At 43.2% G+C, this 26,290-nt stretch overlaps 1 protein-coding gene across 5 annotated transcripts in view; it reads right to left on the bottom strand.

Moving 5' to 3' along the window:
• SASH1 (SAM and SH3 domain containing 1) overlaps positions 1–26,290 on the bottom strand; it is a 314,530-nt gene that overhangs the window by 28,121 nt on the left and 260,119 nt on the right. For 4 of the 5 annotated variants that reach the window (XM_038526301.1, XM_038526300.1, XM_038526298.1 and 1 more), the window contains 3 exons: positions 12,404–12,536; positions 6,510–6,856; positions 882–956 (listed from right to left, as the gene is read on the bottom strand). In XM_038526301.1, coding sequence (XP_038382229.1) covers positions 882–956; positions 6,510–6,856; positions 12,404–12,536 — 555 coding nt within the window. Of the gene's footprint in view, positions 1–881; positions 957–6,509; positions 6,857–12,403; positions 12,537–17,296; positions 17,665–26,290 lie in introns of those variants that run through there. The other variant, XM_038526302.1, reaches the window with a different exon arrangement.

The following is a 26,290-nucleotide window of genomic DNA, read 5'->3' as shown; positions in this document are numbered from 1 at the left end:
AGGAAAAAAGAAATCATACTTCCTCTCTCATTTTTTTAAAGATCGACTACATAAAATTAATAGTTTATGAATCAATAAAATTTGATATCCAAATAAAATAGTGTTATTCTGCTAGAAAATTCTCAAACACTTCAGAAATCACAGATGGATATTTTAGCTGACACATGACATATATACAAATATAAAGCATGGAATTTTAATTCCACAGTTTGAGACAGAATGCATAAGGGGAAAACAAACCTGTAGGTACAACTGACCTATGTCCTTGGAGCCTCACCAAAAGAAACCTTAGGGAACAGGGTATGTACACCATAGTGGTACCCTGTCCCCACAGTGATCCAGAAGCAGGTGTGAGGCAGCTAGAACCCTGACTCTAAAGAGTAGGGTTTGCTTTGGGCCCAAGGAGACTGGGGTTCATTCTAGGACACCCCAGATCAGAAAAACCTAGATTCGCATAGGGCCATGAACTGGCCTACGGTAAGACTGGTGTCTTTGAAATAGACTGGGTCCTATTCTCGGACCCTCATCACGGGGATCCATCCTGTCACACTACCTATATGTAGTGGTTGTGTGCACTTGCAACTAGTGGGAACAAAAAGCATGTGTTGCTTAAATGGCTAGGATGGTAGAAGCCAACCTCCTCTGGATTTGCGACTTGAAGAGAACAGGAAGCAAAGGCATTACAGGCTGCAAGGCAGTCACTGTTCCTTCCTCATGGAACAGCAGAGCATAAGATGGGAAAGACAGGGCTTCTTTCCAAATACGATGTAGGATCACCGATGTAACACACTATGGTTTCTCAAAGACACTCGATATGAAACTATGGCAACCAGATTGCTTGAATCCAAACCTTCTTTGCTTTTCCTTTGATGTATACTCACCATTGGGTCAGAATTGTTGCTGCCAATGTGTAGAGAACGGTTCGTTAAGTCAAATCCTCCAAAACTGCAGGTTCTCTGTGCAAAGGAAAGGGTAGGGCAGGAATAATCCAGTTATGTTTAAGCCAGCCAGCAGTGCACCAACCCCACACATTTTCCCACTTGCAGGACAATCACTGAATCACAAATATGTTACAGGATGAAAGTAGGAAATAAGAAATGATGAGAAAAAAATCCGTGATTCATGTTTTAAGGAAATTTCCCTCCTTTTGCCTTCCAGAGGTCACTGGAACTTGGCCTACACTAGAGGTCTAGAATCCCCTTAACATGCAAAAACCAAATGGTTAAAACAAAAACAAAAACAAAAAACACACACACAACAAAAAGCCACCCACGGGTTAAGTGTTCTAAGATTCCCTGTCGCTTAGCAACAGAACATCCCCTTCCAGTCCCCCCTGTATCAGCCACGTACAGTAGTGATGACAAGGGGGTATGTACCAGGGGAATCCATGCGCTCAGAATGGTCTTGGAAACCCAAGTCTGAAATCCTGTATCGCTCTGCCACTGACAGCAGGCTTTTCTAACAGATTCTTGTTTAGTTTGGTTTTAAATCGCTGAGAAGGGGAAAAAAGCTTATGTTCCTCGTAGTCCAATCAGGCCAAGAGAATTACTCACTCGTTGCTTCCTTGACCTTGCCAAATGTGCTGCTAACTTTCCCATCTAACTGCCCAACTTAACTAATTACGACCCTTTAACTCGGAGTGTATGAAGACACCACATTTGCCCAGAAAGAAAAGGTTGATTCAGTGACTGTCTCTGACCACACTCCCTTAATCCCAGGAGGAGAAGCACTGATGTTATAAAGAATGAAAACCTCATTGTCCTTTAGTTGGTTTCAAACTTTATGGAATTGCTTATATTTCAGCAATTTTATATTTCAGAACTTGCTTTGAATTCTGTTTTTTCCAGCAAAAGCTATTCAATGGCCACTCCCTCCCCCACCCAAAAAAATCTGCAGGGCAGACTCGAAGCACATTAATTTTTGTTACAACTGATTTACTTTTTAAGCAAATGGTGATAAAAGCTGAAGAGCAGATTTGGGTTCCAGTATTTTATATTGTTTCTCTAAGAAATCTAGTTAACAGCTGTTCAATGGAAGAAATGAACAGAGAAGCACAAGGTATACTATAAACATTGCTTGTTTAGAATAAATATACTTGAGATATATAGTAACTGAATTGAGAAAGCAGAAACAGCCAGGAAGCAAAATGCCAAGGTTTCTGGAATCACAGATTGCTCTGATCCTGCCACTTGTGTGCTGTGTGACAGGGAAAGTACTTAGACTCTCTGAGTTTTGCTTTGTCCATGAGTAGCAGACGTGTTATGAATGCTGGGCTTTCACTTTCATCACGGCTGCTCTGAGGATTCAATTGGTAGCTTGTCCAGACAATTATACTGAAGTTTTAGGCTTAGTCAACGTTACAAGTATGCAAATGAAAGACTGAAGCTTCTTTCTGGGCCTTAGACTCTAGGAGCTTCCATTGTAAAATCACAGCCTCCCAGGAATGGACCAGAAAGTGAGAGATGGCAGGCATGGCACAGCAGAGTTGAGGGCCTGGAGATACAGAAGTATTGCAGGGGGCACTTCGGGATTCCAAAATCAGGAGCTCACACAACTGTTTTTTTCTCTTTCACCAAAGCTGATGTTGCTGTTGAAAATAATCTACCACGGATATAATTCTAATTTGATACTAAATATCAATGGACAATCTGATCTCCCTTAATAGTCAACCTAACTGTATTCTATTCTATAAAAAGAGACCACTTTATACAAAAACACCAAATCCTGTAACCTTGTAAGCAATGTTATGGCCACCTCTCAAGGCTAATTTTTAACATTTACCTTCCCTTTCCAGCTTTATAATGCTGATAGATTTTTGCATTTTTGCAAAGGCAGTGATTTTATTTCTAGTTCCTTTCCTGTGACTCAGGGCTTCACAGATCTAGTATGGCGCCCAGATGCCTCATCATTTTATGGCTTCTGCATTTCCCTGCTTTAAATTCCAGCATCGACTGCAACACTGGAGCCCAGCATGTACTTTCTGATACACATGAAATAATTGAGAAAGAATTTATGTGGAAACTTTACTGCAATGAATTAGCTCATTTATGTCTTCATACACCAGCTGTATGCATTTATTCCTGAATAAAAAGCTCAGAGTGAAGAGTGGGCTGGGTTTCTTTGCTACCAACTAAAACCTCTCTCGGTGATATGCTAAGGTGTCTGGAACAAACTCTTATCAGTGGAGGAGAGACAAAGAATATAACAATAAACGTCGCTTGAGCAAATCTTCAGCTTGTTCTGTAATATCAAGCAGTTCTTTGACACAGCAATCCTTCAACAGAGAACACAGATTATAGAGAGAATAGTAAAAGAAAGTAAACCAATCTTTGACTTTGGTGGTCTACATAATTCAAACCTAAGTGAGGTTTTTTTAAGATCCTATATCTCCTGTACAGATAATGATAAGAACATTTGGGATAGAGGCTTGTGGATGAGGAGAGCCAGTCAATGGAATGGTCATGCAGTTGAAAACATGTTTTGGGTGGGGGTGGGGAGTTGACTTTTAAAAATGGACAAGATTCCAAAATGTCATGCATGCCTGTTCCCCCAAACAAAAACTGAATGACCAAATAAAAAGCAAGACACGTGACCATTTCCAGTGAATATACAGCATTATCATTTCCCTAAGGTTTCATCAAGCAAATATGGCATTTTTTGAAAGACATAAGGATCAGGTTTAGAGAGTAGAGGATAAACTGTGCACTTTCAGATAAAGTGGAGGAGATAGGACAAGAAGGATGGAAAAAACTGTTTAGGTAAACCAAGCAAAGAAATTAGTCCCGTAAAACCAAACCAAAACAACCCCAAAAAACTCTGTTGTTAAAATGCTTATTTTCACTTATAGTCTCTGAATAATTAGAAAATTAAATTTCATCTTCCTGATTGTGCAGTTATACTTAACAGGAAGAGGTATGTGCACATTTCTAATTTAGTACTGGACACATATTTTAGCAAGTGCTAGAGCTGTCCAGTACTACTTCAGGCTCATAGTACCTTAAAAATATCCAGTATTGGGTGCCATCTGGGAAAGAGATTATACAGTGCCACGTTTATGGGGGGGTGGGGAGCGTGGTGCTTGAAAAGAAAGTTGCCCTATGTCCATATTTAATGTCAGTGAAGAATTAAGATCACTGGCCCACAATTTACTTAGCACAAATCTTAGAAAATTAACTTCTAAAAAGTCTTGCAGAAGTTATATTATTAGCCTGGCAATAAATATGAGGGACGCATAAGGAATTCAAAGTAATGAAGGTGGAAAAATTCTCAGAATGACATGATTTAAGTTCGTGGGGGTGAGTAACCAATTAACTGTTCAATCAAGGTTCTTTCTGTGCAGATGAACTGAGCAGAGGTCCTCTGAAGTTAATAAATTATACTAAGGTTGGTTCACTATAGCACTTTACAGAGGACCTGTGAGTCAGAATTGAATGAGTGAGAAAGAGAATTCTGTTACTGTACGACAAACACAAAATCAACCACACGCTATCGCCATGATGCAGAGGAAGAAGCAGAGGGGGAAGTTGTTGCTAATAGTTTTAAATTGTTAGAAGACAAAAAAAAAAATTGTTAGAAGATTTGTATGAATGAGAAAAGATGAAAAATAAGCTCCAGCAAGAAAGTCAACGCATATGGGAGCATCTGGAAAAACTAAAGGCTAGGATGGACCTGCCGATCCTTTTGGAATAGGGAAGATCACTTTAGGGATGACATGGACCAGTCTCCATTTCCACAAGAAGCAGAACATGACTGCATGAACAGAAGTTACAGCAGTCGTCCAGGGAAGAACGTCTCACAAGTGAATGTGAAAGAACCCCAGGAAAAGCCCCCATGGGAGGCTGTACCAGAGCTTGTGCCTTTAGACCCTTCAAGGGGACAGAGCTAGCAGTCCCAGTGGACTGAGCAGGGCACCAGGGGACAGAGGAGCCAGGAAGCCCACAGCTCTCACCACTCTGTGTCATTTTGTATGGGTTCCTGGGCAAGCTAAAAGCTGGGTGGAAATTTGAGGAAAATGCTTATATTCTCAAGTTGGACACAAGTCATGTCCTAAAAAGCAGTCTTACCAGGTCTCTAACCATTCAGTAATGAAACTGAAAAATACTTTTGAATGTAAGTACTTCATTCCTTGCTATGTGTAGAAGAATCTATGGGGCAGTGGAAGACATTTCTAAACGTCGAACCCTCTGGTTAAGAAGATTAGATAGATGGGCAGCCCCAGTGGCTTAGCGGTTTAGTGCTGCCTTAAGCCCAGGGCGTGATCCTGGAGACCCAGGATCAAGTCCCACATCAGGCTCCCTGCATGGAGCATGCTTCTCCCTCTGCCTATGTCTCTGTCTCTCCCTCTGCCTGTGTCTCTACCTTTCTCTCTCTCTCTGTCTCTCATGAATAAATAAAATCTTAAAAAAAAAAAAAAAGAAGATTAGATAGACTACCAAATAGATTGAGGTAAAACAAAAGAGCTCTAAAGTTTTTTTTTTCCCCCCTTTCCCTTCCAGAACCTTCTGGCAGGCCCTACTAATAAAATAGATGTACTTTACAATGTTTTCAAATCATCAAATCAGTGATTGTGTTGATGACAATCTTCCCGTGAGCCAGTTCTATTGTTCTAATTAACTGAAAGAATGAACGTGTCTTCTAAGGGCAAAATATCCTTGTTTTGAAACAGCTTCTTTGAGGTTAAGTGACGTGACTGCTGAGAATCAAGACAGCCACTCCTAGGAGGAGGCCAAACCCCACCCCTGTACTCTGAAAGCCCTTCTCGGGATCATCTTCAGTGTTTAGTTTCAATGAAAAATCAAAGAGCTTTAACTGGCAAGAAGAGGACAAATGGAAAAGAAGCCATTGCTAAATGAAAGTAGGGTCAGAAAACTGAGGTGATGGCGGAATGGACCCGGAAGTCATGAAGTCAGGAGCAGAAGAGAGGGGGAGGACGCCAGGCTCCCCCGAGGAGAGGCCATAATGCTTGACTGCACCTCACAGAAATGACAAGGCCGTCCTGGTGACCAATGGTTCCGACTCACAGACTTCTGGTGGATTCTCAAGAGAACCCTTTTAGTACAGCGGTCGACCGTGGCGGCCCACTTCCTCCTTGTCTCCTCATCCTCCTCCAGCAAGCACCGCCTCAGGTCCTGCCTCTCGGCCTTGCTCAGGGTCCTGTCTGAGGCAGGCCGCACTAGCTGGGCCAGGTTCAGGTGGCTGTACAGGCTCCGCTCCACCACGTAGGTGATATTGAACTCGCTGACCGAGGGGCGCGCGCGCACCCTCCTGCTGGGGGCGCCGCAGCTCCCTCCCCCTTTGGGTTTCTGCCGGAGCAGCTGCAGGTCACAGATGCTGCTGTGGACTCCTTTTCTGGAGGGACGCTGGCAGAGAAAAGCTCTGGAACATGAATAATTAGTATCCATTTTCTTCAAGCGGATTTGCTTCCGGACACTCTGAACCTCCTCCAGGGACACCAGGAGGTGGTGCCTACGCCGCTGGCTGTCATAGAAGCAAACACCGTCCGTACTTACCCCGTGGCTCAGGGACCCGAGACCCTTCTTCATCTCCCCCTCAGTTAGCGAGCGGGAAACCTTCTGGGCCTTCTCTTCTTCCGGATATGAGAAGAATGTCCCCATCTTCTTGGGGGGTTTAATCAGGCCCCGGCTCTCTCCTTTGCTGAAGGTTTTGACCAATTTCCGGCCAGCCCCCCAGGTGTCCAGGCTGCTGGATGATGGAGAGGTGGTGAGAGAGTCTGAATCATCTTCCGGAGGTTTCTCAGGAGAGCCATCAAAGAAAAATGGCTTCTTGTGCACTCCAGAGTAAAGGGCCGACCTTTCATCCAGAACCGGGGAATTCTCAAACACGTGCTCCTCCCCACCTGGAGGGAAATCAATACAGAGATGTTCACGGTCTCTTATAAATCGACCTCTGTATCCCCTCACAGATCTTTCTTCCGTTACAGCACCCGCCCTACAAAGAATAAGCTAAACCTCACAGACACCACAGCTATCCCCACCTCCCCATACCACTTACCCTCTTCATAAACCCAGCTCCTGCCTAAATAATGCATGTAAAAAATAACCAAACTGTGCAAATGTATGGTTTCACACAAGCTAAATATTAAAAGGTACTGGCTATGTTTTCTTCTTTAAATATCTTTGTAGAACAAACACCTCAATAAAGCCATTCAAAATGCCATTTGGAAAACCTAAGCCAGTCATCATCACCATATTCCTTAGCCTTTAGCATTTAGAGATAATTACCCCTCCCCCCAAAATATGATTATCCTCTCCAGTCTGTAAGTGCAATCTGCAGAAGCAGGAATCAGAATCTCTTCTCCTTCTGAAAGGCCCTCCTGTTGAGTCTGGTTGGGTTTTTTATAGTCAGAACGTGATGAATGCCACGTGGCTGACAGTGATTTTTTTTTTTTTTTATTGGTACATGTGCCATTTAAGTAATTAAATCACCAAGGCAGTTTGGGTGCAAAGACACCATATGGGGTTATAGCGTGCAAGTGCAACTGACAAATGGTCCCCAGTTGACAAGCCAAACACGAAAAGTTAGGGAAGTGGGTGATTCCAGGCAGAAATTGCCATCAACTGGCCCTGCTAGGAAGCAAGTAAGGGCATTTAAGGGCCTGGACACGTAGGCAGCCCCATAGAGCGTTCCACTTTGTTTCAAGGATTCCAGCTTGTGAAGCCTTCCCTGGAGCAAGGTATTGAGCCAAGCCCTTTGGAGCCCAGTGGAAAGGTTTGGACTCACTGGCAGGAAAACTGAGTTCTTTTCTGCGTGTGTTATGTGAACAGATGTGCAAAAGAAGTAGGTCAAACTGTGGGTGTAGTGATCCTAACTGGCTGTGTCCCTTTAATTATAAGGAAACTTTTGAGCACTGCAGCTTTCCACCAGCTGAACTGTGAAAAGGAAAAAATAAAAAGTTCCTTGGAACAGAAGGATGGCCCTAAATATATCAGCTGGGGTGAGGGTGCCAGCGCACGGTTAAATGTCAGAGCGAAATGCTCACTTCAGATAGGAGAAGGATGAGAGAATCGGTAGCAGTCCTTCCAAATTCTAAAGGTTTCTTACTTTTCTAAATGATGAGAGTTATTGTTACAAATGTAAAGAAAATTAGAACCGCACTTATGAAATATGACCCAAGATCGATTCTGATGTCATGGAGATGGTGGTGGGAAGGGAGGTTCAAGACTATGTCCAGTCCAAAGTCCTCCGTCATCTGCAGCACAAATGTATTCCCTGGAGGATTATTCTTGGATCTTTCAGGAGAGTTTTTTTTAATTTTTTTTTATTTTATTTATGATAGTCACACACAGAGAGAGAGAGAGGCAGAGACATAGGCAGAGGGAGAAGCAGGCTCCATGCACCGGGAGCCCGACGTGGGATTCGATCCCGGGTCTCCAGGATCGTGCCCTGGGCCAAAGGCAGGTGCCAAACCGCTGCGCCACCCAGGGATCCCATCAGGAGAGTTTTAAAGCAAGAACCAGGGTTCTGAGAGGATATTTGCCAGACCAGAGCCAATGTGCAAATACTGTGAAAATCTCCTGCTCTTTCTTCAGGATACCTGACTAATAAGGTATGGAGGCCAAGGGTCCTTCTGTTGGTAGAAGTAAACATGGCAATCTCTTCTAGATAAAATCTACCCTCCAGTCTTGGGAAGAAGCGACAGGGCCAAGATGAGAGGCACAGCCTGGTGGCAGAGGCAGTCCAGCCCTGGGCTTCCTCTATAGAAGTGTCCAGACCATAGAGTGTGGCTTTACATTTAGCCCAGGTGTCCACGGAGTTGTGCAAGGCTCTGATCTACCTACAGTCTGAAGGGGCCTTGGGAGATTCAGGTGGGTCTACTGGGGATTTTAATGACCTGTCACCCACCAGTGGTCTGGAAATTTTCTGGACTCTGTATTTAGGGCTATCACCACAGATTCCAATACTTCCGTAGCATGTTTTGAGTCTGGAACCAGCTGGTACACACCTGTCCATAATCTATAGCTCTACGTCCTGGTTCTGAAAAGCCTGCATTTGGTAAGGACTTTGGAGGAAAATGTGGCAAATGCTTCTCCAGGGGCTGCATTGGCCTGTGTGTTGGGGGGAGGCCTTGCATGGTGTAGGCTCTTCAGTCTACATCTGCCCTGAGGCCTGAAATCCCAGCCTTGACTCAATTCCTTGGATTCAGAGCACTGCACTTCTCCCATTCTGGGACCTCCAAGTATAGCTATCCTTTGGGAAAACAACAGTCAACACGCACTGACCCCATTGTCATGTGGTGTGGTTGCTTCACATGATAATCTTTACCTATCCTCATTGGCTAAAATCAGAATGTGGAAGGAACTAGAGCTAGGGTATGGGATAACTCAAAGCCAAGAACATAGACTTATGTCCTGATTCCAGCTCTCACTCTGCCACTCACCATCTCCATGACCCTGGGAATAATTTCATCTCTCTGAGTCTGTTTCCTCACCTGTAATAATGTCATCCTACCTTAGTAATATCTACTGTAAGGCTATTAAGAGGATGAAATTATATGAAAAGAAATACATGAAGGTAATTTATAAGCTAAAAAGCCCTCTACAAAAGTTAATGATTCATTATTGGGTCACAGAGAAGATGGGCCAATGAAGGAAGAGGGTAGGTAGGTATCAGCTCTAGGGGAAAAAACACAAAAACAGGCAGATGAAGGGCATGATCTGGCCTCTGATTTAATATTATCGAGGGTCATCGATGCCCTGGATAAGGACTTGAAATTCAAGGTCCCAAGAGTGGGACCAGGTGAGAAACTGTAACTCTCCTGGCTGTGGCAGGACTTCAGAGCTGAGGGGTGGATTAGAGGTGGGAGCAGAGTGGAGATCCAGGTTGCCTGGACTGAATCCTGGGCCTTCTGCCAGCCGGCTCATTGACCTTGAGCAAATTATTTCACCTCTTGATGCGTCAGTTCCCTCATTTGTGAAATGAGGATAGTATTAATGCCCGCCTCTGGTGGCTATTCTGAGGATGACATATTAAAAGGAACATAAAACCTAAAGTGTTTAGAAAAGTGGCTGGCACACAGAATGCTCTCAGCAAAGGTTAATTATTACTCAGACAACTTAGTATTGGCATAGACATGTAGTGAGTGAAAGGCTCAGCTCTTTGAAGGTCCCGGGGCAGTGAAGGAGGGTTACTGGGAATGTGACTCTTTCCTGCTTTGCAGAAGCAGTGGCCAAGTACCAGTTCTTCTGCCAATGAGGAACCTCACAGAGTTCTACTCCACAGCAGCTGGAGGACAGTTCTAGTCTAGTCCAGTCCAGTCAGGGACAGCCCCAAGTGGATGCCCTGAGCTGCACACACTGACACACCTCTCCTGGCAGCACTGACAGGCCCAATTAGTGGCACATGAGCTTCCCAACTCATCAGACACTCGAGGTTAATGGGGACTCAAGCTCATTTAATCCATCTTCCATCTGTGGCACCCAATTCACAGATGAATTACAGTTCAGGGCTAGAAGTCCATACAATTACTACTTTCGACCCTAAAGCCACCTCTCTAGGTATATTTTCCCTTTTTTCACCTATGTCTCTCAGAGATAGTTGAACTGACTTATTTTGACATAAACATGCAAATCAGAGTAGCTCTGTATTGTCACAAATGTTAGTCTGGTGAAAAGGTGGCCCTAATGCACATGACAACTATGTATGCATGGGCAACTGGGTGGTACGCCCAGAGTACCAGGCCCTCTGCCCTTTGGTGGACAAGACCCACCAATCCATTCACTGTATTTGAGATTTCATTTTGGCAAGTGTGGGAGGTTTATTTTAAAATGTGGTGCCTAAGGGATCCCTGGGTGGCGCAGCGGTTTGGCGCCTGCCTTTGGCCCAGGGCGCGATCCTGGAGACCCGGGATCGAGTCCCACATCGGGCTCCCGGTGCATGGAGCCTGCTTCTCCCTCTGCCTGTGTCTCTGCCTCTCTCTCTCTCTCTCTGTGACTATCATGAATAAATAAATAAAATCTTTAAAAAAAATAAAAAATAAAAAATAAAATGTGGTGCCTAAGGTTGAATGATGGCAATTCTACTTACTATTTACCAACTGACACTATGTGTGTGATTTCATTAAGAGCTGCCAGTGAGAGGAAATCAGGCTATATTATGTGCTGTGAAAACCATGACTGACAAGCAGGTGTTAAAACATCCAAATGTGAAATCAGCATCGTACCCAAAGGCAAACAGAACTATCATGCAAGAAGACACCCAAACGAAACCTGGAATTCAATACAACTCTATGAAATTGCCCCAAGCACATCTCTCTTGCTACCCCTTCTCCCTCTTTTCCTTTCTCGCTCCCACACTCCCAGAGTAATTCCCCTCACCTTCAATATTTCTCTAGTGGATTTAAGCTGATAAATAATTATAGCAAACAGAAATTTAAAAACAGCAATAAAAACAACAGGAAACCCTCATCTATGTAAATCAGAGGAAATCCCAGTTCTCTCTATGCATTGATTTTATTTATGTAGGACAAAAAGGCCTCTCAAGGACCATTTTCAAATGTACATGTTAAAATTTTGAAATTCCTCAGAACGTACATATGACATTTTAACAAGTCATGTGCTTTTTAAAAATAAGACCTATTCTTTCCAGCATTTTTTTTTCCCGTTCACTTATGGTTTTCCAAACAGGAAATCTATTCTTTTATCTTATCCTTTTGGGAGATTCTTACAAGATGCTGTAAATGCACACTGCTAACAATAGGAGTGATGAATATGGTTGAGATTTAAACTGTCATAATCACACTTCAAAGGTTAACTATTCAGTACAATAAATCCAAGCTCATGCCCCTTCTGACATTATTGCTTCATCTGACAAGCAGCTTAAGCCAGTAATATAGCTCTGAAGATCCACTTAGAATGGAAGGTCCTCAGAGCCCCAGCTGAACCGAGTCTTGAGACTGTTTACTGGAAGAACAAATCATCCCTCAGAGATCTGAAAGGATATTAAGTGCCTTGATTGTTGGATGTTGGTTTAAGACGGATGTATATCAAATCTGGACTAAATTCAATGGGCAAGAACCATCATCCTTTGGGCACAGATGCTACTGCTGCGAAGAAGTTATAAAATGAAGTTTATATAAAATGGTGTAAGCTCAACATTAAAGCTCTGCCACACCTCGAGAAGACTTGTCATTGTCACATACCAGCCTTTTCCCATCGCTGTAACATTAAAATTTCTAAGCCTCCTGGAACGCTGGACACTAGGATCCATAACGTGCCAAGCAATGCCCTGCACATGCAGACCCCAGGTGCTGCCAGCCTCAGCCGGAATGCAACCCATTTTCCACTTGAAATCATATTCTTTTTCTACTGAAAAGCTGACCTCAACTGATTTAATTTGGAATAAGCAGGGTGGAGTGTACTTTGTTTTGTTTTGCTTTGTATTTTACCTTCAGTACTGGGCTTTCTCATTTCTTCCACTCTGATCAGTTTCTTTCTCACTCTGCGAGTGGAGTTGACCAGCTTGTGTAACCTCTTAAACTTCACCGACTCCTCGGTCTCATCATCCGATTGTTCTCTTGACTGGCAAAGAAACAAAGGAAAAGTTAATCGGATAATTGTCCTGGAGCTTTGCTCTGGCAGCTGGGTGCAGCCCGGCCTCACCGCCAGTCTGAAGCTCGGCAGTCGTGCAGCTGAATGCCGGGGCGCCAACCGATTGGCCCTACGGGCTCATGAAGCCCCACAGAGCACCCCAGGACCTAATGCGGTGGAGAACCAGGTCCCGGGCACCACCACACACCCCAGGGCCCTGGACCAGTGTGGGACGCATTTGTCTCAATTACTTCCCAGGCCTCTTCTAGGAGAACTGCGACAGGACTCTCTCGGCAAGGCTGGCCCTGTCATTCCAGTCCCACTGCTGTGGTTTGGGCCCGGCTCTCATCTGTCTGGCCGATCAGGACTACTTAACGCGGTCATCAGCTACTTCTCCAAACCCAAGTTCTCTTGACTTGTTCCAGTCCTCCTCCAAAATCAAAAACAGCAGGCCAGGAAAAGGGAAGAGAAGCAAAAAGCCGCCTGCCGTCCCATTCGTTCGGAGGGCCTGCCACATCTCAGCCATGCCTTTCGCCTCTCCCAGCTCCTTCCCAGAGCTCACAAGGCGAGCATGAGGACAGACCCTGCATTCCTCCACGAGGGACAAGGGAAAAAGCTGACCTTTTCAGCCATACAGTACAGTGCATATTCTCCAGCATCCCATTTTATTTTGCAGTGATTCAAGTATGCTCAACCCAGCTGTTTTCCCTCAAGTATCAAACATTACAGAGAGAAAAAAAAATTCTCTCTGCAGCAGTGACCCTAGTGAAAACAATCCTTTCCTTGTGAACAAAATGAGGGTTTCGGTTCCAAGTCAGCCCTAACATTCAATATGCAGCTTCCTCTGTTTTATCTGTTTAAAATGTGAAAAAGCAAAAGAAATCCCCAACTAAAGGGGCGTGCTGCAGGGGCCGGGTGCTCAGGCATTCCTGGGAGCAGAGATGGGCCGAAGTGCGCAGCCTCCACACACCCTAGGCAGCCTGGGAGCGACCCCAGTGGATCCCGCACATCCTGGCAACAACCTTCTCTCCATTTCCTCAAACCTCGGTCACAGAAATAGTAAGGGCAGAAATGCCTCAGATAAACAACAAAAAGCAAAACAAAAACCACATCTCTGAACAAAGGGCCTTAAATATGAAGCCATTTCCTGGCAAGAAATGCTTTCCATAATCAACAAATAGGTACACAAGAATTAGCAGAGAACAGCTGTTCAAGAGTAAAGACAGTAGAGACTGTAGAAATTACTTAAGCAGAAAAATGATGCAGCATGTTGTGAGTTCACAAATATTTCTGTAGCACTGTGGCACTATGTAAGGGATAAATTCAACCCGTTTCCTGGCCTCTGTCCTCAGCCTGGAGCTCCTAGCATAGGGTCATTGTACTTTCCCTCTGCAGGACTATAAGCAAACCATTCACCCACTGAGGAATAATTATTATAACCCATAAATGGCAAGTCATCAGGACAGGGGGATTTCTCAGGCTTCCCTTCTGTGAACTGTATTCAATTTCTCCAAAATTCCTAGATAAGATGTTGCATATCCATTTCAGAATTAAAGTGAACTACTACTTACTGGATAATGAAGAACAGAAATGGAACACCCAGGTAATGGGGGAAGGAGGATACACTGCCTGCTGGCAATGTGGCTTAGTTTGGTCTAAAACTTACAATGTAAACACTTAAAATGAAATAGGAAGGATAACTTTTGCGACATAAGGGCATTGTCTGGTTGAATTTCATTTTTTACTTGGTTGAATTGTTAATGTGTGATGAAATGGTCAGAGTGGTCAACCAGAGGAATGAGAACTGCGTTAACCCTCATTCTGGATAATCAGCACCTGAACAAAACTATAGTGCATGGAGTTATACACAAACATTTAAAGGATCCTGCCCTCTTGACGTGTCTCAAAAAATAATAGGACAACCAGCGTTATAGTAAGACAAACCTAGAGCACGTTTATAACTCTCACATTAAAACATTCTTAAGTCATAAATAAATATATAAAAAATTCTGAAGTCGAGTGAAAAATGATACAAACACAGGTTGTTTACAATCAAGATACAAGAGGCTATGTTACAGAATGAAAATCAACAATGTGTGTATATATAGGCCTTGTACCTAGCTTGGGGGTTGCTGCTGCTGGGGTGGGTGCCGTGTGTGCCTTCACATTCCACAAAGACAAATCATATGTAGGAAATATGCTATCAGAGGGAACTTTTGCAGGAGAAATGAAATTGTTAAACCAGGACAACAGAATTAAAGGCAGAGATTCCCCTCCCCAAGTCCTACCTTCCTCTGCCCTGATCCACCGTGGTGAAAAATAACATAGTCCAGGTACTTAATTGCTTTCACATGTTCCATCTATTTTTGAGAAACAGGAGCTCTTTAGAACTTTGAACTAATGTTATTTTTACTTTTCTTTAAAAAAAAAAAGATTTTGGGGGTGTTTGCCACTGGCAAATCACAAATCACAGTAACCAGTAACTTTTTTTTATTATCATGATTTGGACACTAAACAAGGTAGATGCGGCACAATTTATACGAAGAAAAGTGTAAAAGATAAAACCAAAATCAATCAAGATATATATTTATATCTATGTACTTTTAAAAAAAAGTAGAAAATCTTCTCTTGAATCAGCCTGGAGTTGAAGTCATTGTATGATAGAAGTCACTGGAGTTAAGTGCAGCTCAAAGATTCTTTTTATTGATAGAGAGGTGTTGACTTCTCATTTCCTCCTGAGTCCAGAAGAAAAGGAGTTGTGAAATATTTGCCTTTAAGAAATTCTCTCTGGCTGTTTTAACATAAAGACCCTGTATAAGGAGTGCATTTCTTTTAAACTGGGGACTAAAGCTTAAATTCCTCATTTCATGTTTCTTTTAAATTAGCACACACTACTTCCCAAATACTGAAAATGTCATGTCTCTTTATTCAGAAATTACATCCCCAAAGATGAGGGTGTGAGAATTTAAAAATAACTATTTAATTAAGAAGTGTGTGAGGACACACATTTAATAGTTATCTTCACACCTGGATGAACTCTAGTAGAAGATGAAGGGAATCTGCATTAACATAAAAAATGAATGGTGGATTCCAAGAAATAGAATCCTAAAATTAAAGAGAACTACTAGAAAACAGGTTTGAAATAAACTTAAGTGCAAAAATAACAGCGTATGTTTATGCACGTTGTAACATGACACAGGATCTCCTCCTCTCCCTGTCCTGCCCCAGGTCAGAGGACTAAAGTAAACTTTAGTTTGACCATCATCTAAGGGAGAAGGTGAAAACTCAATCATCAGTATAAAACTCACCATCTCTGAACTTTAGTAGAAAAAGGCAATTAATGTATTCCACCAAAGGATGTGGAAAAGTGGATTTACATTATTGTAAATAGAAACATTTGATTTCCAGCCTCTCTATTGCAGATTTTTCCACCAGAAAGCCCATATGGCTCAACTTTTAATTACTTTGGCTAATGCTATATGTAGTAATTCTGTGGTGAATGCTTAAGTGTTTCATTTCTGGTTTCCATGGCAACATTACATCAGATTGCAGACAGCTGGCTCCACCGTTTTAAACCATAACAAATTGACCAAGCCAAGGCACAAAACTATAGCTGCTTTAAAGAGATAGTACACCATTTGCCTGCCAGGGTGCTGAATGAGGACTATGGGGCCCACTTGGCAGGCGAAGGAGGGTGGAGCCTCCTTCTTTCTCAGCTTCTTTTGGAACATGTGTGTCCTTGACACATCTGCAATGTTCTAATAGGAAAGACACGGAGCCAGCGTGGAGAACTTTTCATAACACAGTTACATTAAGGATGATCAGAAAAAAAGGAACACAATTAATAGCATCTGTATGATAGAAGAGTTTGTGTGCCGGAGCAAATGAAAAGCATCCCCTCACTCTCAAGCCTGTCACTGCAGGTTGGTCAATGGACCCCGTTAAAAAAAATAAAAGTTCCTGCAACTATGGTGCACTCTAACAAATGCTTTCCAAAAGCCACATGGCACTGTCGTGCAGGCACAGGGGCACTGTCCCATGATAAAAGTTAAACTGAACTTTGCAAAAAGCAACCAGAATCCTTTCGGGGACTGCTCGAGACCACGCTGAGCACAGGGTTACATACGACTGTGCCTTTTGTAGAAATGCACTCCGCATGCGTGCTTCCCCTGCTCCAAACACCCGGCACACTGTCCCAATTAACAGCCAGACTAAGTCAATTTATCTTCCCTGGAGTCACACACATAACACCGTAAGATATTTAAACATTTCTGAATGTATCCTGAAACTGGAAATGTATTTGCTTATGAAATTCACACAACGGTTTCTGGTTAACTGGGTGCATAATCCGACCTAGACGCTCCCACTTCCTCAGTCCGCACTGTCAGTGGCATCACCCCGAAGGGAAGGAACCGGACCGCTCGTAGGTTTCTGGAAAGTTACATCGTGCCAGGGGGTCTGCAGTCCGGCCGCACACATACCCTCCGTCTCCTGAGAATCCCCTTACTCTCAGAATAATGTTCCCTGTTCTCCCCGCCAAGCTGCGTCTTCTTACTGGCGAGCGTGCTAGGAAAGAGTGCTCAGGGTTCCGCAGAGCCGGGGTGGGGGGAGAGGAGGAAAGAAGGATGCATCGCGCAGAGTTTGAACAGAGAAGGGAAAGCCACCACAGCTAGGAGCGATCAAAAAGCTCTGCCTGCAAGTGACCGAAAGCACATTCTCCCTTTCACGCAGGACGCCTCCGGGGGACTTACCGGCTTCGGCATTTAGCAGGCCTGAGGGGCGATGCTGAGCACGGCTGGCACCCCCGCCCCCTCCCCACGCCGGGAGCCTCTTCGCTCTGGGTCCGTCAAGTCTGTAATCGCAAAGTGAGGTGGAGGCACTCCTCAAACATGTTCCTTTGCAGTTACATGATCAGACAGGCTCCACCAGCACAGCTGAGTATCCGACGGAGGAAAAAGTGAAGACACTGGATTCAATTAGCTGCTTTCTGCTTGCTGACTGATCCCCCAGTTACTCGCTAACTGCATAACTTGTAAGAAAGGCATAAGTCATCGGCTCTAAGCAAATCTCCTATTCACCACCAGGAAAAAAGGGAGTGTTGTACGTGGCAAACAATCCCTGTTTTCACTGACGAAGGCTCCCTGACCTCCCGCTGGCCTCCAGTTCCTTAATTACTGTCTATGGAATTCCAGAGAAAGAAAAAAAAAAAAGAACGCGGGAATCTGAGCAAATCCGGGACGAGGATAAACCCTTACAAGTGCCTTAACTTAAAAAAAGATCTCTCTCACAGATATTCTCGCAAACACTCCCCGGAGGGAGTAGGCTCGATTGAAAATAGACACCTTCCGATGGCTATTTTTGACACTACTGAATTAAAACTTATGATTTTGGTTTTCTCCTGGAGTTGTCACTTTCTGTCTCTCTCCCTACTCCTTTTCTTCTATTTTAACGAGTAAATGTAGGTTATTTCCCGTCCAGTGATGCTTCTAAAACTGTCGTACCGAATTGTCTCAGTAACCACCTCAGGGCAGCGGAGTGCTCTTGTGTTCTAGAAATGTGTGCACGGGGACTGTGTCACAAGATGATCATTTAATTTTCTCAGGGGTGCCTGGGGAGCCAGAGGCACATGCTCTTAAACAGAACGTCATTGGAACAAGACAGGACTGAAAAGCCCTTATGAAGCCTCCACGACGTGGGTTGCAAGTCCACAAGGGTCTGCTCCACCTCCCCCCTACTGTCTAGGTCCGCCAGTCTGCTCCCCCACACCTCTGCTTTCTCCCTTCCCCGCTGCCTTCTGAGGGCCCACGTGTGCCAGAAACAGTGGCAGGTGCTTTTCTGACATTATACTTTCAACACCCATATTTATTGAATGCTCCTACTTTGCAGGCACTGTGCTAAGTGTTTACACATTGGACCTAATTTCACAGACCATAAATGGCAGAGGGAACGTGAAACTTTATGGTTTTGCTCCTGTGCCCCCAACCTGCGCTTGAGCTTTCTTCACCCAGGACTGCCAACCACAGTGCGTGCAACGTTATGCTTCGAGTTCCCTAAAACTGTCAGTAGAAGTCTCTGGTTGAATTTCCTGGTTACTTAGTGCAAACTAAGAAACTGTATTATGCCCCAATGGGAGTGGGATAAAGGGAAGAGGAAACCCAAAAGGCTCTGGAGCTCAACAACCTGGGTTTAATTTCCAAGTCCTCCAGCAAATCACTTCAGTTCTGTGGGTCGTAGTATTCCTCCTTGCAAATTTCATCTACTAACACTTATCTTCAAGCGTTGTTTTAAAAACTGTCTGTCCCATCAACAAGTGGAGCTCAGTGAGTGCTGATTACATCTGTAATCTATTACTGATTAGAATTTAAACAAGACCCATTTTAACTCTTAGAAACTGCTGTTTTAGGTGCTGTGTAAACAGCAAAGGCAAAGAAAACATGTGAAAGCTAATGATATGGCCAACATCTGAGGCTGGGTCTGAATAGGTTATTTTTTAAAGATTTTATTTATTTATTTATTTGACAGAGAGAGAGAGAGAGACAGAGACAGAGAGAGAGAGAGAGAGCGTGCACAAGCAGGGGGAGCAGCAGAGGGAGAGGGAGAAGCCGACTCTTTAGGGAGCCCGACATGGGGCTCGATCTCAGGACCCAGGGATTATGACCCAAGCCAAAGGCAGATGCTTAACCCACTGAGCCACTTAGGTGCCTGAACAGGTTGTTTGGATGTAGAGAAGATTCTGAGCAGGATTAGGAGCCAAAACTCTGGGATCTGGCAGAGGTAGGCTCAGGTCCCCCTGTGAACAGTGTGTGTCGTCTTAGGCATGTTTCTTAAAATTTCTCTCATTTGTAAAATAGGCAGTGATAAGCCTCTGAAAATTCCTGAGAAGGTAAAAAGAGACCCTGAATGTGAGGCCTAGGGCCTGGAAGGTAGTGGAGCCTGTGTCGCTGAGAGCTGCCTGGGAAGTCTGGCACTGACTGCACCCAGTTCTGTGAGGAGGTTGGGGGAAAGACACATCCCTGCTTACCCTCCTGGTGGCCCACTCATCCTGTGAACCCCGTTAGCTGTCACTGCCACAATTCTTGGAGGCTGACTCAGGTCTTTATGAGGGTCCTCACTGTTGGCTACTACACGGATATCTACCACAGCTCATCCTTTAGAAGACAGGAAGGTCCACGGGTCAGGGACCACGTCGCTCCCCCTCCTTGTACTCCTGGTGCCCAGCGCAGGCACCACCCACATCAGTGTGCAACGAAGAAGTTTGGACTCTCCAGCCCCATCGTTCTCAGCCCCTGCTGTGGTATCTGAATATTTGAAGGACTGGGCTGGGTCAGGCTACCCTGGGAAGCTTCTTGCTGGAAACTGAGGAATGCACTTCATGAAGGAAGGGCATCGCTGATCTTGTTCATTGGGTAGTGGACTTGAACTTACTTAGCACCCAGGAAATGGGCAAATTTGCTGCAGAAAGATTTGAGCATTTGATGCCACTATAAGGAATTGTTCGGTAGGTCTTCAGAGCAAAGCCCAAAGGCCTTATTGTGGAGTACAGGACTTTGTAAGGTTATTAGAATCCTGCCCTGATGTCCGTTTTCTGTGTCTATGCAGATACTGTGTGGAAAGGCCCCTCATAGCATATGGTTCTCATCCGTTGACTACCTCAGAGCACCTCAAATACTCTCTCCTGTGCCTGCAAACCTTTGCACCAGTGGATTCCTTTTTAAAGAATATCTCTGCCCACCCCATCTACTTTTCTAGCTCCTACCAATCCTTCAATATTTACGTATCACCTTCCTTGGAAAACCCTTCCTCCACATCTTCCACAGAATTCAGCCCAGAATATGGTAATCACTGTATGACCCAGTCCTTCTCGTCTAAATGACTTCATGAAAGATAATGGGCACTGTCCTATTCATTTATTTACGATCACATGTAATATATTTTTAATTAGAAAATGTGGGAAATGCAGATACAGAAGGAGAAACAGAAATCACCCATACCTCCCACATTCAGAAAAGCTAAGTCATATTTTGGTTTCTATCCTCCTACTTCTCTCTCTCTCTCTCACACACACACACACACACGCACGCACGCATATGCATGTACCCGCCACACACTATATACCCTTTGGTTTCTTTTTCTTTTTCTTTTTTTCTTTTTTTTAAGATTTTATGTATTTATTCATGAGAGGCAGAGACATAGAGGGAAAGGCAGGCTCCCTGTGGAGAGCCCGATGCAGGGCTTGATCCCAGGACCCCAGAATCACCACCTGAGCCAAAGGTTAGACGCCCAACCACTGAACCACCCAGGTGTCCCCACCCTTAGGTTTCTTCTGTTTTGTGTTGTCTTTTACAAAAAAGGATGACTTTGTGATCTTTAGCTGTACCACCTCCCATAGCCACTATCCGGGTCCTCAGAGTCTCCCTCACATGAACACACAGTATGAGGAGAAACAAAGTGTCTACTTAGAGCTGTTACCCTCTCTGAGCCACAGAGCCACCTCTAAAAGGTATCTCTTAGAGAAACCTTGGAGCTCTCAATGGATACTGTCCAAACTGTTTAAAAATCTGCTTTATCAAGTGATACGTTTTGAACATTTTCTCATGTCAACAAATGTCCAACAGATAAAATACAATCTTTTCATGATTCATTCATATTCACAGAAGTAAACCACAATTTTCTTAATGCCCTCAAATCATTAAACATTGGTGTGTTTCCAATTTTTCGATATCATAAACAATACTCTAATGAACAGTTTGTCATAAAATTTCTAACACATCTAACAACATTTTTCTTTTTAGAAAAAAATGATTAGATTGTGGGATTTATGGGTGAAAAATGGGCATAGCTTTAAGACCTCTGATATATATTAACAATTTCCTCAGAAGAAACACTGTACACTATTATTTTAAAATCTCACAAGTAGTATAAAAAGAGTGTCTAGGGACACCTGGGTGGCTCAGTCAGTTAAATGCCCAACTCTTGATTTCAGCTCAGGTCATGACCTCAGGGTTATGAGATCAAGTCCTGCGTCTGGCTCCACACTCAGCAGAGTCTGCCTGAGATTCTCTTCCTTTCCCTCTGCCCTGCCCTGTACTCGTGTGTGCACTCACATAAATAAATAAATAAATAAATAAATAAATAAATAAATAAATAAATAAATAAATAAATAAATAAATAAAATCTTAAAAAAACAAAAACAAAAACAAAAAAGAGTGCCTACTTCCTCACACAATCGCCAACACTGAGCATTACAATACTCTCTTACACTGAGACGACTAAAATGGGATCTGTTTGTGATAAATATTTCCTGGTGGACATCAATGGATGGATGCACTGATTCAAGGTATAAGGAAGAGCAAGGAACTGAAATGGGAGTGAGCCAACTTTACCTGGGCCTGCAAAGGTTATCATCTAGAAGTCTGAGGGCAGAGAGAGACCCCAGAAAGGTTCAGAGATATGATTAGCATAAGTAGCTGTGATAAATGTGTAAGAGGAAAAAAAGAGGCACAGGCATTCAGAAGTGGGAGAACTCAAAGTTTGGCTAGGGGAACTGACACATGGTTCACTGAGGAGTGGGGCACCTGCCGTGAGTTTGGGGGTATTTCTGTGTCCTTCCCAGATTCCAGAAGATCAGTGATTAGATGGCCCTATGGCTCACTTCTCTCTCCCCCTGACCTTAGATGCCTGCCTTTTTGGACAGGCAAAGAAAGATGGGCTGCTGCTGCCCTGCTAAACAGCATGTGACACCAATCAACAGCAGCTTTCCGGCCTCCTCTTTTCCAAGCTTGATTTCATAATCTCTCCAACATGCCTGATCATCCTCCACTGGTCCAAGAAGTGATGCATTCAAGGTCACTCCCTACCTTGGGGGCAGCACATTGGCTCCGGCTGGGTATGTTCAAGATCAGTGCTGATGACTACTTGTCATCGGTGTCCGGCCATGGTAGAGGCCTTCCGGTCACAGCCATCAGTTTAATGGGTTTTCTTTGTGTTTACCAAAAAAATTAGTCTCACTCTCTAAAGAAGTCAGAACTGCATTTTGAAGTGTTTATGAGTTGTCAGAGTAACTATAGACAATATGAAACACATTGTAGCTTTTTTTTCTTTATTTCACAAAGGCATCAGGGAAGGACTCATCTGTTTAGTAAGAAATATTTTGCTCATTAGCTGGTGACATCATTGCCCTCTGAAATTAGGAGATTTTTGTCAGCATATGGACAAAAAAGAGAAGATTCCATTCTTTTCCCAGAGGTGCAGTATAACACTGAAATAATCTCTCTGGCAGTTTCAAAATTAACTAGTTGTCGCCAGAGTTGAAGAAAGAAGAGGAAGAGGAGAATATAATTATATGATACTTTTATCTGTAGAAAGTATGTGAGACTTTGAGGTAATATTACTATCCCTCAGGGGTGAAGGCTTGTCAGCACTTAATTCATTTAAGAAACTGTTTAAAGAACTAACTATAAAACCAAAGGAACAGCAAATGGCTGCTACATTCCACAATAAAGTCTATTCTTTTTCTTAAACTCCTGAACTCTACATTATTTTAAACCACCCCCAAATAAAGTTGCTAATTTCCTCATAGGAGAAGAAAGAAAACAAGACTCTAGGAGTAATACAGCCGAGTTTGGGGAGACTGGGGTGACGGGTAAACCCACTCATCCCAATTCTTCCAGTTGCCATGGAGCAGAGAAAATGCCTTTCCTTCTCAAAGGGGCTGATGGGGATGAGAAAGATAAGTGGAGGAAAGAGAACTGTGTTCTCCCTTTACTCTGTAAATGTTTGGAAGATTTTTCTGCCTGAGATTATGTCATCCTGCCTATGTGCCAGAGAACCCCACTGTTCACATAAATTAGCTGAGTTAAGGTAACAAAGACATGGTGGAAGCAGTCAAGAGTTCTTCAAGTCTCTCTGTTAGGAGTTGGGTAGTGTTGGGGCACCTGGGTGGCTCAGTCAGTTAAGCGTCTGCCTTTGGCTTAGGTCATGATGTCAGGGTCCTGGGATCCAGCTTGCTTCTCCCTCAGCCTCTGCTATTCCCCCTGCTTGTGTTCTCTCCAACCTCTGTCAAATAAATAAATAAAATCTTAAAAACAAAAAGAGTTGGGTAGTGTTACCCAAAGCAAAGCTATGGTGCCAAGCACACTGATGAAGACTAAAGCAAAACACCAAACCCACTCATTCTCAAGTGCACTCAGTTCTCACATAGCCTGTGCCATGGAAAAAGGATGATTCAGAACAGAACTGCCAAGTAGGGCAATTACATATGCGATTGAGGCTCTAGTTTCTGGACCTGATAGAAGTTTTCATCCCCAAAGCGGTAAGTCTCCTAAGGGATTGGGTGGTGTTTGCAAAGTCACATTACTTTTATGGCATCTGAAATGGACTGATTCATGGATCAAGCACGATGACTTCTTGGACAGGGCTGCCAAACAACCTTGTCTAGGCACATGATGATGAAAAAATACAGAAAACTCATAGAACCTACATGGCAATGAAGGAAAGGTACAGACATCTGGTTCTTTCCTCCAACCAAAACTTAAGCCACAGTCAGTACAATTCTCTCTTAAACCTGGATGCAAATGGGCTAATACCACCTCCTAGAGTCATGATTTCTCACCTTAACATAATTATCCTTATGTCTGTAGAACAAATAATAAGCAAATTTATTTTGATTAAATTGCTTCAATAAGCAAGTTTACCTCCAGGGCAGCCTGGGTGGCTCAGCTGGTTAAACGGCTACCTTTGGCTCAGGTCTTTATCCCGGGGTCCTGGGATAGAGCCAGGTGCTTCTCCCTACCCCTCTGCTTCTCCCCTCTGCTCGTGCTCTGTCTCTATCTCTCAAATAAATAAATAAAATCTTTAAAAAAAGAAAGAAAGCAAATTTACTTCCAAATTTAAGAAATCTAGGCTGAATCCTTAGAAAAGAATCATTCAGGGCTATGTTGTTTGTGGTCCTCTCCTTGGCTATCAAGTCATGATGACTTGAAAACCAGACCACAGAATATCCTTCCCACAACAATGAACAAAATAAGCAATAGCTTCCAAAAAACAGAATTACTAAAAACTAGCAAAAATATTCCACCAAGGGCACCCAGACAAGGAAATGCATATAATCTAATATAGTGAGTTTTAAAACTTCATGGTTGAGGGAGGAAACTAATTTCTGAAGACCAAGGGAAAAGGCCTCACTTTTCTAAAAGCGGTATCAGTGGGAATCTTGAGAATTATTCCATAGAATTTCAAATCTTGAAGGAAATAAACTGTGGTCTTCCTTTTTTTTTTTTTTTTTTTTGTTTGTTTGTTTGCTTGTTTGTTTGACCTAGGAACAATGGAAATTGCTTCAGGAGAATAATGAGTGAAAGAATGGAAAGTCAGTAAGGCTGATCCTGAGTGAAATAAAGCCTCTTAGAAATTCACCAGAATTGGAGAAATTAATTAAAAGCAGACTGACACCATACCCATCCATCCACACCAAGTTCCAGGAACCATGGTGCAGCACATTTAATACAATATTAAGAGAGAGGAGCAGAGCCCAGGTATCCTAGTAAAGATCACATTCCCTCTCATGGGGTATCCCCAGTTCTCTGGTCATTACATCAGGCTATAGCAACAACAAACATGAACGGACAAAATAAAGCTCTCAACTGTAGCTTGAAAGAAAGGAAACAATCTCTGTCAGACAGCATGCTGAACAGGTCAAAAACCAATCCTCATTATGGCAGCATGAATAGAAAATCTGACCTGAACTACCCAGGCATGATCAAGTGAAAAGAAATATATGACAACTATTCAAACAAATGTATGGCAGGCAAGGGGGAAAAAACAGAGAAAAGGCATGGAAAAACACAAAGATCCTATTTTTTGATCCCATGTCCCCATCAAATGAAAATACAACTCAAAGAGCAGAAGAAATTCCTCAGTTGCTTCACTCTATAAAATAATTTAATAAGAACATGAATTCAATTAACTACGACTTCAAAGACAAGATGAAAAACATTAACGATATTAATTTAAAAACTGCAGTCATAAGGAAAGAGAGGACTCAAATGATCTATTACAGAACCAATTTGTAAGTAAGAATGAAGAACCAGGATATATACTCTAGCAGTCAAAATACTGATACAGAGAAGAGCTGTATTATTTAAATCCATTTCCCTATATGGTCCAAGTTTTAAGATTTACCTGGTTGTTTTACCTAAGTGCCTTGGTGCTATCTCTGCCCGACATATATTTCTCTTTCTTCTCCTGGTGAACTCTTACTCAGTTTCAGCCACCTGCTCTGGGAAGGCTTCCCAAACTCTCCTCACTGGGACTTGATGGATTCTGTGTGTATGCTTAACACACTAGGTAGAAACATTCCAACTAAATCCTCAACCATGCAATCCACTCGTCTCTTATTAAATACAAACCCCTGTGTATAGAGACTAGCATGTAGTAGGTACTCAGTAATGCTTGCACTACAAATGAGTAAAAGAATGCTCTAGATGGCATTCTTTCACCGACACTCTGGGTCAAAAGTACAGGGCAAGAAATCCTTTTAGGAACTAATTGTGCAATGCTATTAGCATTATACCAGTAATAGTACAACAATAAGGGGATGATAGAGGGTGTGGTACGGTACATAGAGGGAGATGAATGGTACGAGAATAAAGGGTATTTCTACAGACATTATTCTGTTAAAAAAATTTGAATTAGAATTTGGTTGTATTGGGTGCCTAGGTGGCTCAGTTGGTTAAGGGTCCTGGGATTGA

The sequence above is a fragment of the Canis lupus genome, chromosome 1, assembly GCF_011100685.1.
Source record: "Canis lupus familiaris isolate Mischka breed German Shepherd chromosome 1, alternate assembly UU_Cfam_GSD_1.0, whole genome shotgun sequence".
NCBI classification, from domain to species: Eukaryota; Metazoa; Chordata; class Mammalia; order Carnivora; family Canidae; genus Canis; species Canis lupus.
Note: the sequence above shows the minus strand (reverse complement) of the source record. Positions and strands in the feature narration are given on the sequence as shown.